This window comes from Mya arenaria, chromosome 16 (genome assembly GCF_026914265.1).
Source record: "Mya arenaria isolate MELC-2E11 chromosome 16, ASM2691426v1".
In the NCBI taxonomy this organism is placed as follows: domain Eukaryota; kingdom Metazoa; phylum Mollusca; class Bivalvia; order Myida; family Myidae; genus Mya; species Mya arenaria.
The window spans coordinates 16,592,570-16,608,301 of NC_069137.1; the positions used below are offsets into that span (position 1 = coordinate 16,592,570).

The following is a 15,732-nucleotide window of genomic DNA, read 5'->3' on the forward strand; positions in this document are numbered from 1 at the left end:
GTAATTTAAACGGGACGCCAATACTCATTCTTTATTTTATTTCGAACCTTAATTATGTAAAACTTCTAAGATACTTGCTTGACGCTGGTAATAAAAGAATAAAAAATACACAAATGAGCAATAGTTTGCAAACTCAAACAGTTAGTTCAAATAACACGGCAATTTGTTTTTCATTTAATAACGTTATAACAAAACATTTGTTTTCTATCGACGTTTTTAATTATCGTTTTGCAGTACATCAGATTTGTTTTACATGCGATAAAATGCAAAATTTTCTGAATACACCTTATACCATCAACGCACCGCAATTCTAGTTTTACTAGTAAGGAAGTATTTCAGATTCCTTCCATACACAAAACCCACAGACGTATACATGTTGTTTTTTTTTCTCGTTGCATGGACATTTTCGAACGTTGCAAGTGGTAAATAACTTGCGCATAATATAGGGTTTATAGTTGTGCTCCCCTTAACAAAGCTCCGTCTGCACTCATTCCTCTGTATGCTTGTGATATTATATAGGCTAGATATAACATAACAAACTCAACACAGCGGGAACTTCCCTTTGCTGTCAATGGAGAATATTGTATAGGATATTACTACTACTACTACTAAATCATGTCCACGGTATGTCACAATTGTCGCCTCATTCTTGAAATTACATATCAAACGCCTGGGTATTCTCAATCAAGTGCTTGAAACATATATGTAGGTAAAACACTTTTCAAATGTTAAAGATTACTTTTAATTTACAAATAATACCAAATATTGATGACTGAGTAAAACTCACATTTGACTTTCGCTCGTCACGTGTCCGGGAAGTAGGCAAGTGTCCGAAAACTATTCGCATTTTTAAAGTCACTTGTCCGAGAACTACTAGCCTGCTGATAGGCTCGTGTCCGGTATCTACTCGCCTACTGCTAGTATCGTGTCCGAGAACTACGTTATTACTGGTAGAAATGTGTACATTTATACGCGTCAAGGAGACATACCTGTATAAGAATGAATTTTAGAGCCGTGCAACATATTGCGGGTTATAGAGTTATTACACACCTTCGAAACATTTAGTTATTACACACCATCGATACATAGAGTTATTACACACCATCCATACATAGAGTTATTACACACCATCCATACATAGAGTTACTAAACGCCATCGTTACATAGAGTAATTCCACACCATCCTTACATAGAGGTATTACCCAACATCATTACACAGAGTTATTACAAACCATCGATACATAGAGTTATTACACACCATCAATACATAAAGTAATTACACACCATCCATACATAGACTTACTATACGCCATCGTTACATGGAGTTATTAAACACCATCCATACATTAAGGTATTACCCACCATCCTTACATAGAGTTATTACACACCATTGACACATAGAGTTATTACACACGATCGATACATAGAGTTACTACACACCATCCATACATGGAGTAATTACACACCATCCATACATAGAGTTATTACACACCATCCATACATAGAGGTATTACACACCATCCTTAGACAGAGTTAATACACACCATCGATATATAGAGTTATTACACACCATCGATACATAGAGTTACTACACATCATTCATACATAGAGTTATTACACACCATCGATACTTAGAGTTATTACACACCATCGATACATAGAGTTATTACACACCATCGAAACATAGAGTTATTACACACCATCGATACATACAGTTATTACACACCATCCATACATTAAGTTATTACACATCATCGATACATAGAGTTATTACACACCATCGATATATAGAGTTATTACACACCATCGATACATAGAGTTACTACACATCATCCATACATAGAGTTATTACACACCATCGATGCATACTGCTATTAAACACCATTGATACATAGAGTCATACATAATGTTATTACACACCATCGATACATTGAGTTATTACACGCCATCGATACATACAGTTATTACACTCCATCGATACATAGAGTTACTAAACATCATCCATACATATAGTTATTACACACCATTCATACATGGAGTAAATATTTATTTAAATGAATTGATGGATGCACACATTAACTTTACATTCTCTTTTATAGAGTTAAAAACACACAGTGCCTGCAAAAACCTTTTTTGTACATTCTTTGAATAATATGTCGAAGCACTAGCATTAGGCAATTGCACGCAAAGAGACTCGAGGCAAAAGCGCATTGTAAGAAAAGGCCATGTCAATATACCGTTTACTAAGATAAGTTATTAAACAATATCAATATTCGCGTTGGTAGAGGAAACAAATAACAGACACCATTTGCATACATACATGTGCCATCTACTGAGTTCAGTTATTGAACAGTTTGATTAGTCACGTTTAGAAGGGAAATAAATTACAGACACCATTTGCATACATATATGCACCATGTACTATGTTCAGTAGTTGAATAGTATAAATATGTCTATGGGAAAAGTAAATAAATATCAAACACCATTAACATACGTTTATATACCGTCTTTTAAGTTCAATAAATGAACAACATAATTATGAGAATGGAAAAAGTAAATAAATTGCAGACATCATTAACAAACATTTGTGTACCGTCTACTTAGTGCAGTAAATAAACAAAGTTCTTATTAACATGGAAATACTACAACTGATAAAGTAAAAGTAAACATTTTTGTGCAAACCTTTACTAAATAGTAAATTGCAAGAAAATATTTACGGTAAAAAAATGTAATATTTCATTTATTCTTCATTAATTTGAAGCAGAAGATATTTTATAGCAAAAATCATATATGATGTAATAGTCAGTTCATATAGATAAATGCCAATTATAGTTCAAGGTCATAGATATGTAAGGACTTTGTGCACGGCCCTTACATGATTTTACAGTCATTAAGGAAGAAGTGTAGACACCTTTTGAACGGCCTTCGCATTATACACATGTCATTAACGGATAACTGATGGAACTTGGTGAACGGCCCGCGAATTCTACTACAGTCATAAAAAAGAAGTATAGCATCTTTATATCAGATACAAGATACAATAACTTTATTTAAAGTCGCGTACGTGTTAACAAGAAACATTAGCTCAATGGGCTATTTTCCGAAATGAATAACAGACATACACAACATATCAAATAAAAATAACAATGAGCTTGTGACCTGGAAATAAAAGTTATATATGTTAAAATGGACACATAATGGAGCAAGTATTTACAAAAGCCATTCGTTAACATATTCGTGCATACAAATACAAATACGAAAATTGGATTAGAGCATCAAAAACAGTGAAAACAATAACAAGTTGATATTTCACTGTAAAATGGTTAGTTGTTTCAAAAGAATAACTTAAAGGGTAATTAGTACTAATTACATACATTGATATAGCAAAATTTTAAGTAGCAAAAAATACAAGGGAAGAACAACTTTGTACATCGATGTGTAGTTTGTTAAAGACTTAAAATTAATCCAGCTTAATAGGAAAAATCTTTGGAAAGTATTGCTTGGAGGAGGTATGATATTTATCAGATTATTTTGATATTACAACTATCACTGTAAAATAATGTTTATTGAAAAAGTAAAGTCGTAACACCTTAACAAAATACTTGCCGAAAGAAAAACACAAGTAGTTGTATGTGTTCGCCAAATGTTATATAAATTTTAAACAATCATAAATAGATATTTGCCCATGTAATGTAATTTAATAAGTTGTTATTTTAATAAATAAAGTCCGCTGAAGGCTTTTCTGGTATTTAAATGCCATATCTTGTTCAGTGAATGTAAGCCATCCTACTGAAAACAAAATTCCTTTTCCGTTAAGACAAAGGATGAAAGATATTCAGTGAAACATCTTATAATTTTCAATTTCTGTTATTTTTAAAGCAAATTGGTATTATTTGAACATTTAACATCCTTCTAAATTCCAGGTAGTTTTGGGAGCACCTTAATTTCTTTGGGAGGCTGTTCCATACCTGACTAGCCTCAAAGCGGAAAGTGTTATTTTCCATATTTAGATGTTCTTACTAATGGAACGTTTACACAGTTTTCGTATCTCAGATTAAAATTACATGTCTTAACAGTAACAACGTTTTAAACATATTCTGGTGAAATACCATACAGACATTTGTAAGTTTCAATAGCACTGTATTTACCATGCTCAGATGTAATGTTAGCAATTGAACTGAAGAAGATTTTCGTAAGTTGAGGTGTTATCATTAAAAACATTTTTTAAAGCTCTGTATTTAATCTTTTCAATTTTTTCTGTGTTGGTCTTGCTACAAAAATGCCAAACGACAGGACATAAGTTGAAATTGGATCTGATAAAAGATTTAAAGATAATAAGCTTAGTATTGGTTGTCAAAAGTTTGGTTAGTCTTTGAAGAATATTCAATTGCTTCGCTGCTTTTTGGCACATTTTAGAAATCTGGGCATCAAAATTTAATAAACTATCCACCCGAACACCAAACAGTTTCACTTGCTCTTCATAAACAATGTTGTGATTAAGTATACGAATTGTTTTATTTCTTTAACATACTATGAGCCAATTGAAATTGCCTGTAATTTGTCAGTGTTAGCCTGCATTTGATTGAAAGTAAACCAGTTCATCAAAATGTTACTTTCCTCTTCAAGAGTGTCTTAACAACATCAGGATCTCGGCCCTCACATCATACTACAGTCATTAACGAAGAATGTGTAGGAACTTTGTGAACAACACTGGCATTATATTGCAGTCATAGCAAAAAGCATAGCGTCTTTGTGAGCTGCCCTAGCATCATACTACAGTCATTGACGGAGAAGTGTAGACTTTCTGTGAAGAGCACTCGCATCATACAACAATCATTAACCGACAAGTGTAGGAACTTTGAAAATGGCCCTCCCCTCTCATCACCCTACAGTCATTAAGGGAAAGGTGTAGGAACTTTGTGAACGGCCCTCGCATCATACTACAATCATCAGGAGAAAGGTGTAGGAACTTTGTGAACGGTCCTCGCATCACAATACAGTCATTAGGTGAATGGTGTAAGAATTTTGTGAACTGCCCTCGCATCATATTACAGTCATAAAGGGAAAGGTGTAGGGACTTTATGAACGGCCCTCGCATCATACTATAGTCATAAGGGGAAAGGTGTAGGAATTTTGTGAACGGCCCCCGCGTCATACTACAGTCATAAGGGGAAACGTTTTGGAACGTTGTGAACGGCCCCCGCATCACACTACATTGATTAAGGGAAAGGTGCAGGAACTTTGTGAACGGCCCTTGCATCACACTACAGTCATTAAGGGAAAGTTGTAGGAACTTTGTGAACGGCCCTCTCATCAAACTACAGTCATTAAAGGAAAGGTGTAGGAATGTCGTGAACGGCCCTCGCATCACACTACAGTCATTAGGGAAAAGGTTTAGGCACTTTGTGAACATCCCTCACATCACATTACAGTCATTAGGGAAAAGGTTTAGGCACTTTGTGAACATCCCTCACATCACATTACAGTCATTAAGGGAAAGTTGTAGGAACTTTGTGAACGGCCCTCTCATCAAACTACAGTCATTAAAGGAAAGGTGTAGGAATGTCGTGAACGGCCCTCGCATCACACTACAGTCATTAGGGAAAAGGTTTAGGCACTTTGTGAACATCCCTCACATCACATTACAGTCATTAAGGGAAATTTGTAGGAACTTTGTGAACGGCCCTCTCATCAAACTACAGTCATTAAAGGAAAGGTGTAGGAATGTCGTGAACGGCCCTCGCGTCACACTACAGTCATTAGGGAAAAGGTTTAGGAATTTTGTGAACGGCCCTCGCATCACACTACAGTCATTAGGGAAAAGGTTTAGGCACTTTGTGAACATCCCTCACATCACACTACAGTCATTAGGGAAAAGGTTTAGGCACTTTGTGAACATCCCTCACATCACATTACAGTCATTAAGGGAAAGGTGTAGGAATTTTGTGAACGGCCCTCGCATCACATTACAGTCATTAAGGGAAAGGTTTAGGCACTTTGTGAACATCCCTCACATCACACTACAGTCATTAAGGGAAAGGTTTAGGCACTTTGTGAACATCCCTCACATCACACTACAGTCATTAGGGAAAAGGTGTAGGAATTTTGTGAACGGCCCTCGCGTCACACTACAGTCATCAAGGGAAAGGTTTAGGCACTTTGTGAACATCCCTCACATCACACTACAGTCATCAAGGACGAGTTGTAGGAATTTTGTGAACATCCCTCACATCACACTACAGTCATTAAGGGAAAGGTTTAGGCACTTTGTGAACATCCCTCACATCACACTACAGTCATTAAGGGAAAGGTTTAGGCACTTTGTGAACATCCCTCACATCACATTACAGTCATCAAGGGAAAGTTGTAGGAATTTTGTGAACATCCCTCACATCACACTACAGTCATTAAGGGAAAGGTTTAGGCACTTTGTGAACATCCCTCACATCACATTACAGTCATCAAGGGAAAGTTGTAGGCACTTTGTGAACATCCCTCACATCACACTACAGTCATTAGGGAAAAGGTTTAGGCACTTTGTGAACATCCCTCACATCACACTACAGTCATTAGGGGAAAGGTGTAGGAATTTTGTGAACGGCCCTCGCATCACATTACAGTCATTAAGGGAAAGGTTTAGGCACTTTGTGAACATCCCTCACATCACATTACAGTCATCAAGGGAAAGTTGTAGGAATTTTGTGAACATCCCTCACATCACATTACAGTCATTAAGGGAAAGGTTTAGGCACTTTGTGAACATCCCTCACATCACATTACAGTCATCAAGGGAAAGTTGTAGGAATTTTGTGAACATCCCTCACATCACATTACAGTCATTAAGGGAAAGGTTTAGGCACTTTGTGAACATCCCTCACATCACATTACAGTCATCAAGGGAAAGTTGTAGGAATTTTGTGAACATCCCTCACATCACATTACAGTCATTAAGGGAAAGGTTTAGGCACTTTGTGAACATCCCTCACATCACATTACAGTCATCAAGGGAAAGGTGTAGGAATTTTGTGAACATCCCTCACATCACATTACAGTCATTAAGGGAAAGGTTTAGGCACTTTGTGAACATCCCTCACATCACACTACAGTCATTAAGGGAAAGGTTTAGGCACTTTGTGAACATCCCTCACATCACACTACAGTCATTAAGGGAAAGGTTTAGGCACTTTGTGAACATCCCTCACATCACATTACAGTCATTAAGGGAAAGGTTTAGGCACTTTGTGAACATCCCTCACATCACACTACAGTCATTAAGGGAAAGGTTTAGGCACTTTGTGAACATCCCTCACATCACATTACAGTCATTAAGGGAAAGGTTTAGGCACTTTGTGAACATCCCTCACATCACACTACAGTCATTAAGGGAAAGGTTTAGGCACGTTGTGAACATCCCTCACATCACACTACAGTCATTAGGGAAAAGGTGTAGGAATTTTGTGAACGGCCCTCGCGTCACACTACAGTCATCAAGGGAAAGGTGTAGGAATTTTGTGAACGGCCCTCGCGTCACACTACAGTCATCAAGGGAAAGGTGTAGGAATTTTGTGAACGGCCCTCGCGTCAAACTACAGTCATCAAGGGAAAGGTGTAGGAATTTTGTGAACGGCCCTCGCGTCACACTACAGTCATCAAGGGAAAGGTGTAAGAACTTTGTGAACGGATCTCACATCAAATTACAGTCATAAGGGGAAAGATGTAGGAACTTTTTGAACGGCCCTCGCATCACACTACAGTCATCAAGGGAAAGGTGTAGGAATTTTGTGAACGGCCCTCGCGTCACACTACAGTCATCAAGGGAAAGGTGTAGGAATTTTGTGAACGGCCCTCGCGTCACACTACAGTCATCAAGGGAAAGGTGTAGGAATTTTGTGAACGGCCCTCGCGTCAAACTACAGTCATTAGGGGAAAGGTGTAGGAATTTTGTGAACGGCCCTCGCGTCACACTACAGTCATCAAGGGAAAGGTGTAGGAATTTTGTGAACGGCCCTCGCGTCACACTACAGTCATCAAGGGAAAGGTGTAGGAATTTTGTGAACGGCCCTCGCGTCACACTACAGTCATTAGGGAAAAGGTGTAGGAATTTTGTGAACGGCCCTCGCGTCACACTACAGTCATCAAGGGAAAGGTGTAGGAATTTTGTGAACGGCCCTCGCGTCACACTACAGTCATCAAGGGAAAGGTGTAGGAATTTTGTGAACGGCCCTCGCGTCACACTACAGTCATCAAGGGAAAGGTGTAGGAATTTTGTGAACGGCCCTCGCGTCACATTACAGTCATTAAGGGAAAGGTTTAGGCACTTTGTGAACATCCCTCACATCACATTACAGTCATCAAGGGAAAGGTGTAGGAATTTTGTGAACATCCCTCACATCACATTACAGTCATTAAGGGAAAGGTTTAGGCACTTTGTGAACATCCCTCACATCACACTACAGTCATTAAGGGAAAGGTTTAGGCACTTTGTGAACATCCCTCACATCACACTACAGTCATTAAGGGAAAGGTTTAGGCACTTTGTGAACATCCCTCACATCACACTACAGTCATTAAGGGAAAGGTTTAGGCACTTTGTGAACATCCCTCACATCACACTACAGTCATTAAGGGAAAGGTTTAGGCACTTTGTGAACATCCCTCACATCACATTACAGTCATTAAGGGAAAGGTTTAGGCACTTTGTGAACATCCCTCACATCACACTACAGTCATTAAGGGAAAGGTTTAGGCACTTTGTGAACATCCCTCACATCACACTACAGTCATTAGGGAAAAGGTGTAGGAATTTTGTGAACGGCCCTCGCGTCACACTACAGTCATCAAGGGAAAGGTGTAGGAATTTTGTGAACGGCCCTCGCGTCACACTACAGTCATCAAGGGAAAGGTGTAGGAATTTTGTGAACGGCCCTCGCGTCAAACTACAGTCATCAAGGGAAAGGTGTAGGAATTTTGTGAACGGCCCTCGCGTCACACTACAGTCATCAAGGGAAAGGTGTAAGAACTTTGTGAACGGATCTCACATCAAATTACAGTCATAAGGGGAAAGATGTAGGAACTTTTTGAACGGCCCTCGCATCACACTACAGTCATCAAGGGAAAGGTGTAGGAATTTTGTGAACGGCCCTCGCGTCACACTACAGTCATCAAGGGAAAGGTGTAGGAATTTTGTGAACGGCCCTCGCGTCACACTACAGTCATCAAGGGAAAGGTGTAGGAATTTTGTGAACGGCCCTCGCGTCAAACTACAGTCATTAGGGGAAAGGTGTAGGAATTTTGTGAACGGCCCTCGCGTCACACTACAGTCATCAAGGGAAAGGTGTAGGAATTTTGTGAACGGCCCTCGCGTCACACTACAGTCATCAAGGGAAAGGTGTAGGAATTTTGTGAACGGCCCTCGCGTCACACTACAGTCATTAGGGAAAAGGTGTAGGAATTTTGTGAACGGCCCTCGCGTCACACTACAGTCATCAAGGGAAAGGTGTAGGAATTTTGTGAACGGCCCTCGCGTCACACTACAGTCATCAAGGGAAAGGTGTAGGAATTTTGTGAACGGCCCTCGCGTCACACTACAGTCATCAAGGGAAAGGTGTAGGAATTTTGTGAACGGCCCTCGCGTCACATTACAGTCATTAAGGGAAAGGTTTAGGCACTTTGTGAACATCCCTCACATCACACTACAGTCATTAAGGGAAAGGTTTAGGCACTTTGTGAACATCCCTCACATCACATTACAGTCATTAAGGGAAAGGTTTAGACACTTTGTGAACATCCCTCACATCACACTACAGTAATTAAGGGAAAAGGTGTAGGAATTTTGTGAACGGCCCTCGCGTCACACTACAGTCATCAAGGGAAAGGTGTAGGAATTTTGTGAACGGCCCTCGCGTCACACTACAGTCATCAAGGGAAAGGTGTAGGAATTTTGTGAACGGCCCTCGCGTCAAACTACAGTCATCAAGGGAAAGGTGTAGGAATTTTGTGAACGGCCCTCGCGTCACACTACAGTCATCAAGGGAAAGGTGTAAGAACTTTGTGAACGGATCTCACATCAAATTACAGTCATAAGGGGAAAGATGTAGGAACTTTTTGAACGGCCCTCGCATCACACTACAGTCATCAAGGGAAAGGTGTAGGAATTTTGTGAACGGCCCTCGCGTCACACTACAGTCATCAAGGGAAAGGTGTAGGAATTTTGTGAACGGCCCTCGCGTCACACTACAGTCATCAAGGGAAAGGTGTAGGAATTTTGTGAACGGCCCTCGCGTCAAACTACAGTCATTAGGGGAAAGGTGTAGGAATTTTGTGAACGGCCCTCGCGTCACACTACAGTCATCAAGGGAAAGGTGTAGGAATTTTGTGAACGGCCCTCGCGTCACACTACAGTCATCAAGGGAAAGGTGTAGGAATTTTGTGAACGGCCCTCGCGTCACACTACAGTCATTAGGGAAAAGGTGTAGGAATTTTGTGAACGGCCCTCGCGTCACACTACAGTCATCAAGGGAAAGGTGTAGGAATTTTGTGAACGGCCCTCGCGTCACACTACAGTCATCAAGGGAAAGGTGTAGGAATTTTGTGAACGGCCCTCGCGTCACACTACAGTCATCAAGGGAAAGGTGTAGGAATTTTGTGAACGGCCCTCGCGTCAAACTACAGTCATCAAGGGAAAGGTGTAGGAATTTTGTGAACGGCCCTCGCGTCACACTACAGTCATCAAGGGAAAGGTGTAGGAATTTTGTGAACGGCCCTCGCGTCACATTACAGTCATTAAGGGAAAGGTTTAGGCACTTTGTGAACATCCCTCACATCACACTACAGTCATTAAGGGAAAAGGTGTAGGAATTTTGTGAACATCCCTCACATCACATTACAGTCATTAAGGGAAAGGTTTAGGCACTTTGTGAACATCCCTCACATCACATTACAGTCATTAAGGGAAAAGGTGTAGGAATTTTGTGAACGGCCCTCGCGTCACACTACAGTCATCAAGGGAAAGGTGTAGGAATTTTGTGAACGGCCCTCGCGTCACACTACAGTCATCAAGGGAAAGGTGTAGGAATTTTGTGAACGGCCCTCGCGTCAAACTACAGTCATCAAGGGAAAGGTGTAGGAATTTTGTGAACGGCCCTCGCGTCACACTACAGTCATCAAGGGAAAGGTGTAAGAACTTTGTGAACGGATCTCACATCAAATTACAGTCATAAGGGGAAAGATGTAGGAACTTTTTGAACGGCCCTCGCATCACACTACAGTCATGAGGGGAAAGGTGTAGGAATTTTGTGAACGGCCCTCGCGTCACACTACAGTCATCAAGGGAAAGGTGTAGGAATTTTGTGAACGGCCCTCGCGTCACACTACAGTCATCAAGGGAAAGGTGTAGGAATTTTGTGAACGGCCCTCGCGTCAAACTACAGTCATTAGGGGAAAGGTGTAGGAATTTTGTGAACGGCCCTCGCGTCACACTACAGTCATCAAGGGAAATGTGTAGGAATTTTGTGAACGGCCCTCGCGTCACACTACAGTCATCAAGGGAAAGGTGTAGGAATTTTGTGAACGGCCCTCGCGTCACACTACAGTCATTAGGGAAAAGGTGTAGGAATTTTGTGAACGGCCCTCGCGTCACACTACAGTCATCAAGGGAAAGGTGTAGGAATTTTGTGAACGGCCCTCGCGTCAAACTACAGTCATCAAGGGAAAGGTGTAGGAATTTTGTGAACGGCCCTCGCGTCACACTACAGTCATCAAGGGAAAGGTGTAAGAACTTTGTGAACGGATCTCACATCAAATTACAGTCATAAGGGGAAAGATGTAGGAACTTTTTGAACGGCCCTCGCATCACACTACAGTCATGAGGGGAAAGGTGTAGGAACTTTGTGAACGGCCCTCGCATCACATTACAGTCATGAGGGGAAAGGTGTAGGAACTTTGTGAACGGCCTTCCCATCACACTACAGTCATTAAGGGAAAAGCGTAGGAACTTTGTGAACGGTCCTCGCATCATACTACAGTCATAAATGGAACGGTGTAGGAACTTTGAGAACGGCCCTCGCATCATACTACAGTCATTAAGGGAAAGGTGTAGGAACTTTTGAACGGCCCTAGCATCACACAACAGTCATTTAGGTGAAGGTGTAGGTACTTTTGAACGGTCCCCGCATCATACTACAGTCATTAAAGAAAATGTGTAGGAACGTCGTGAACGGTCCTCGCATCATACTACAGTCATTAAGAGAAAGGTGTAGGTACTTTAAGGAACTTTGTGAAAGGCTTTCGCATCATACTACAGTCATTAAAGGAAAGGTGTAGGGACGTTGTGAACGGTCCTCGCATAACACTATAGTCATTAGGGGAAGGGTGTAGAAACTTTGTGAACGGCCCTCGCATCATACAACAGTCATTAAGGGAAAGATGTAGGAACTTTAAGGAACTTTGTGAACGGCCCTCGCATCATATTACAGTCATTAAAGTAAAGGTGTAGGAACGTTGTGAACTGCCCTCGCATCACATTACAGTCATAAAGGGAAAGGTGTAGGGACTTTATGAACGACCCTCGCATCCCATCACAGTCATTAGGTGAAAGGTGTAGGAACTTTGTGAACGGCCCTCGCATCACAATACAGTAATAAGGGAAAACGTGTAAGAATGTTGTGAACGGCACTCGAAACACTACAGTCATTAAGGGAAAGGTGCAGGAACTTTGTGAACGGCCCTCGCATCACTCTACGGTCATAAAAGGAACGGTATAGGAACTTTGTGAACGCCCCTCTCATCATACTACAGTCATTAAGGGAAAAGGTGTAGGAACTTTTTGAACGGTCCTCGCATCACACTACAGTCATTTAAGTGAAAAAGTGTAGGAACTTTGTGAACGACCCTCGCATCACACTACAGTCATAAAAGGAAAGGTTTAAGATTTTTGTGAACGGCCCTCTTATCATACTACAGTCATTAAGGGAAAGCTGTAGGAACGTCGTGAACGGCCCTCGCATCATACTACAGTCATTAAGGGCAAGCTGTAGGACCGTCGTGAACGGCCCTCGCATCACACTACAGTCATTGAAGGAGAATTGTAGTCTTGCATCATACATAGATATTAACGGAAAAGTGTTGACCCCTTGTGAACCGGCCTCGCATCATACTACAGTCATTAACGGAGACGTGTAGACCATTTATGAACGGCCCTAGCATCAAACTACAGTCTTTAAAGGAAAGGAGTAGAAACTTTGAGAACGTCCCTTACATTGCACTACAGTCATCACATGAGAAGTGTGGGAACGACTCTCGCATCATTAACGGAGAATCTTTTTTACATTTTGAAATTTAGCTTATGTAGAATGCTTTAAATATGTAACGAATATATGTTTGCTAAATTCACATTTATCATTTTCGGCACCAGTCTTATCATTTTTATCGTTTTGCGAGTCAAGCACTTCGCCAATTGACATAGTATGAATTATTCCGTGTTTATGGAGGCAATATCGTAACGACTACCTTTACAGGCGATATTAGTTAGAACACAGCAATTGCAAATACATGACATTCCATGTAGTAAGACATGTATATAAGGTGACGCAGCATTTCTGAATACAAAATGTGAATCGATATCACATGTATATATGTGTATTTATCACATGTGTAACGTTGTTTCCGGATTAATAAAATGACCAAGTGTTTCTGCAGTAAACATGTGTATCTTTGCATATTTGTAAACAATCTAATTTGAAACCATGATTGCCTAGGTGGTAATATTCCAGCAAGTGATACTTTCATTTCTTATTTTATTTTATGATAAGGATTAATTCAAATAAAGTTCATTTTCAAATTTAAACTTAAGTTCCCTCTTTGTTTTATGATAATCATTCTAAAAGATAGTTCGTCGTTTTCAGTATTTAAACCGGAAATGACGTCATGAACATATTACAACATTTTTTCGTCAAACTACCGGCTGTGCGATCACCAAGTGTAAGGAATTTGTTTTGTTAAAAGTGATAGCATTAAAATATTCCGGGTTCTACATAACAGCAATGCATGGACGGCGGTAAAAGCCATAACTTTGTTTACTTGTGGTATTCGGCTCAGCATCAGCGCAGGTGAAACAGGTAGGTATTTTAGGGGTTTGTTACTGTTACAAAGCATGTGATAAAAGCAAATCTGACACTCATCAACACATAATACACAATTGTATTCAACTTTATGTGAATATCCTAATAACATGGCTAACAGCTCGCTTACTTGCACATTGCCGGACACGCTGAATAGAATCATGTAGAATATTACGACTCGTCACAAGTCATGTATATATCTGATGTGTATAGCGTACAATATCAATCACATCGTTTGATACCTTGGATCTTGATGACTATCCCTGCTTATTATGTTAAGTTGTGCTAACGGATTTTGTACCGTGGCTTCACACAATATGATGATCATAATCAGTTCCGACATAAAAATCACACATTATGTCAATATACGTATGTAAAAGGAGCAACTTTAAATCTGCCGTTGGTAAATCAATTGTTTAAACAGACACATTTCAATATAAATAAAATTATCAATGGCAAATACATTTTACAAACTGCCAATGGCTAATGCGTTCTACAAAATACTAATGGCAAATACATTCTACAAAATATAAATGAAAAAACATTCTACAAAATATAAATGACAAATACATTCTTAAAAATATCAACAGAAAACACATTCTACAAAATACCAATGGCAAATACATTCAACAAAATACCAATGGAAAATACATTATACAAAATACCAATGGAAAATACATTCTACAAAATACCAATGGCAAATACATTCTACAAAATACCAATGGAAAATACATTCTACAAAATACCAATGGCAAATACATTCTACAAAATACCAACTGAAAATACATTCTACAAAATACCAATGGCAAATACATTCTACAAAATACCAATGGAAAATACATTCTACAAAATATAAATGACAAATACATTCTTAAATATATCAATGGAAAACACATTCTACAAAATATCAATGGCAAGTACATTCTACAAAATATCAATGGCAAATACATTCTGCAAAATATCAATTGCAAACATATTCTGCTAAATAACAATGGGAAATACATTCTACAAAATATCAATGGTAGATATCTTTTTCAAAATGTCAATGGCAAAAAAATTCTTCAAAATATCAATGGTAGATATTTATTTTTTTAAATGTCATTGGCAAATACATTCTACAAAATATCAATTGGCAAATACATTTTACAAAATGTCAATGGCAAATACATTAAACATAATGTCAATGAGAAATATATTCCAAAAAAATGCCAAAAGCAAATATTGTATACAAACTGCTCATAGTTATCATATTGTACTAAGGAAAATTGAAAATACATTCTACAAGGCTTCTACAAATATCAATGGAAAATACATTTTTCAAAATATCAATGACAAATATATTCTACTAAATAATGATGGCATATTCATTCTGCAATATATCAATGGTAGATATATTTTTCAAAATGTCAATGGCAAATACATTCAATAAAATGTCAATGGCAAATACATTCCACAAAATATTTATGGCAAATACTTTCTACAAACTGACAATGGCAAATACTTTCTACAAAATGTCAATGGCAAATACATTCTAAAAAATGTCAATGGCAAATATATTCTACAACATGTAAATGGCAAATACATTCTACAAAATGTAAATATCAAATATCTTCTA

The 15,732-nt window shown here is 39.1% G+C and overlaps 2 protein-coding genes across 2 annotated transcripts; both read right to left on the minus strand.

Moving 5' to 3' along the window:
- Positions 1 to 10,061: 10,061 nt before the first annotated feature.
- Positions 10,062 to 10,814, minus strand: LOC128221446 (putative uncharacterized protein ENSP00000383309). Its single transcript, XM_052930052.1, has one exon. The coding sequence runs from the start codon at positions 10,812 to 10,814 to the stop codon at positions 10,062 to 10,064; it is 753 nt and encodes a 250-aa protein (XP_052786012.1).
- A 383-nt stretch (positions 10,815 to 11,197) lies between these two features.
- LOC128221447 (putative uncharacterized protein ENSP00000383309) lies at positions 11,198 to 12,067 on the minus strand. The gene is made up of 2 exons (XM_052930054.1): positions 11,796 to 12,067; positions 11,198 to 11,693 (listed from the first exon to the last, which is right to left on the minus strand). The coding sequence occupies exons 1-2, from the start codon at positions 12,065 to 12,067 to the stop codon at positions 11,198 to 11,200; spliced, it is 768 nt and encodes a 255-aa protein (XP_052786014.1).
- Between the last annotated feature and the right edge of the window lie 3,665 nt (positions 12,068 to 15,732).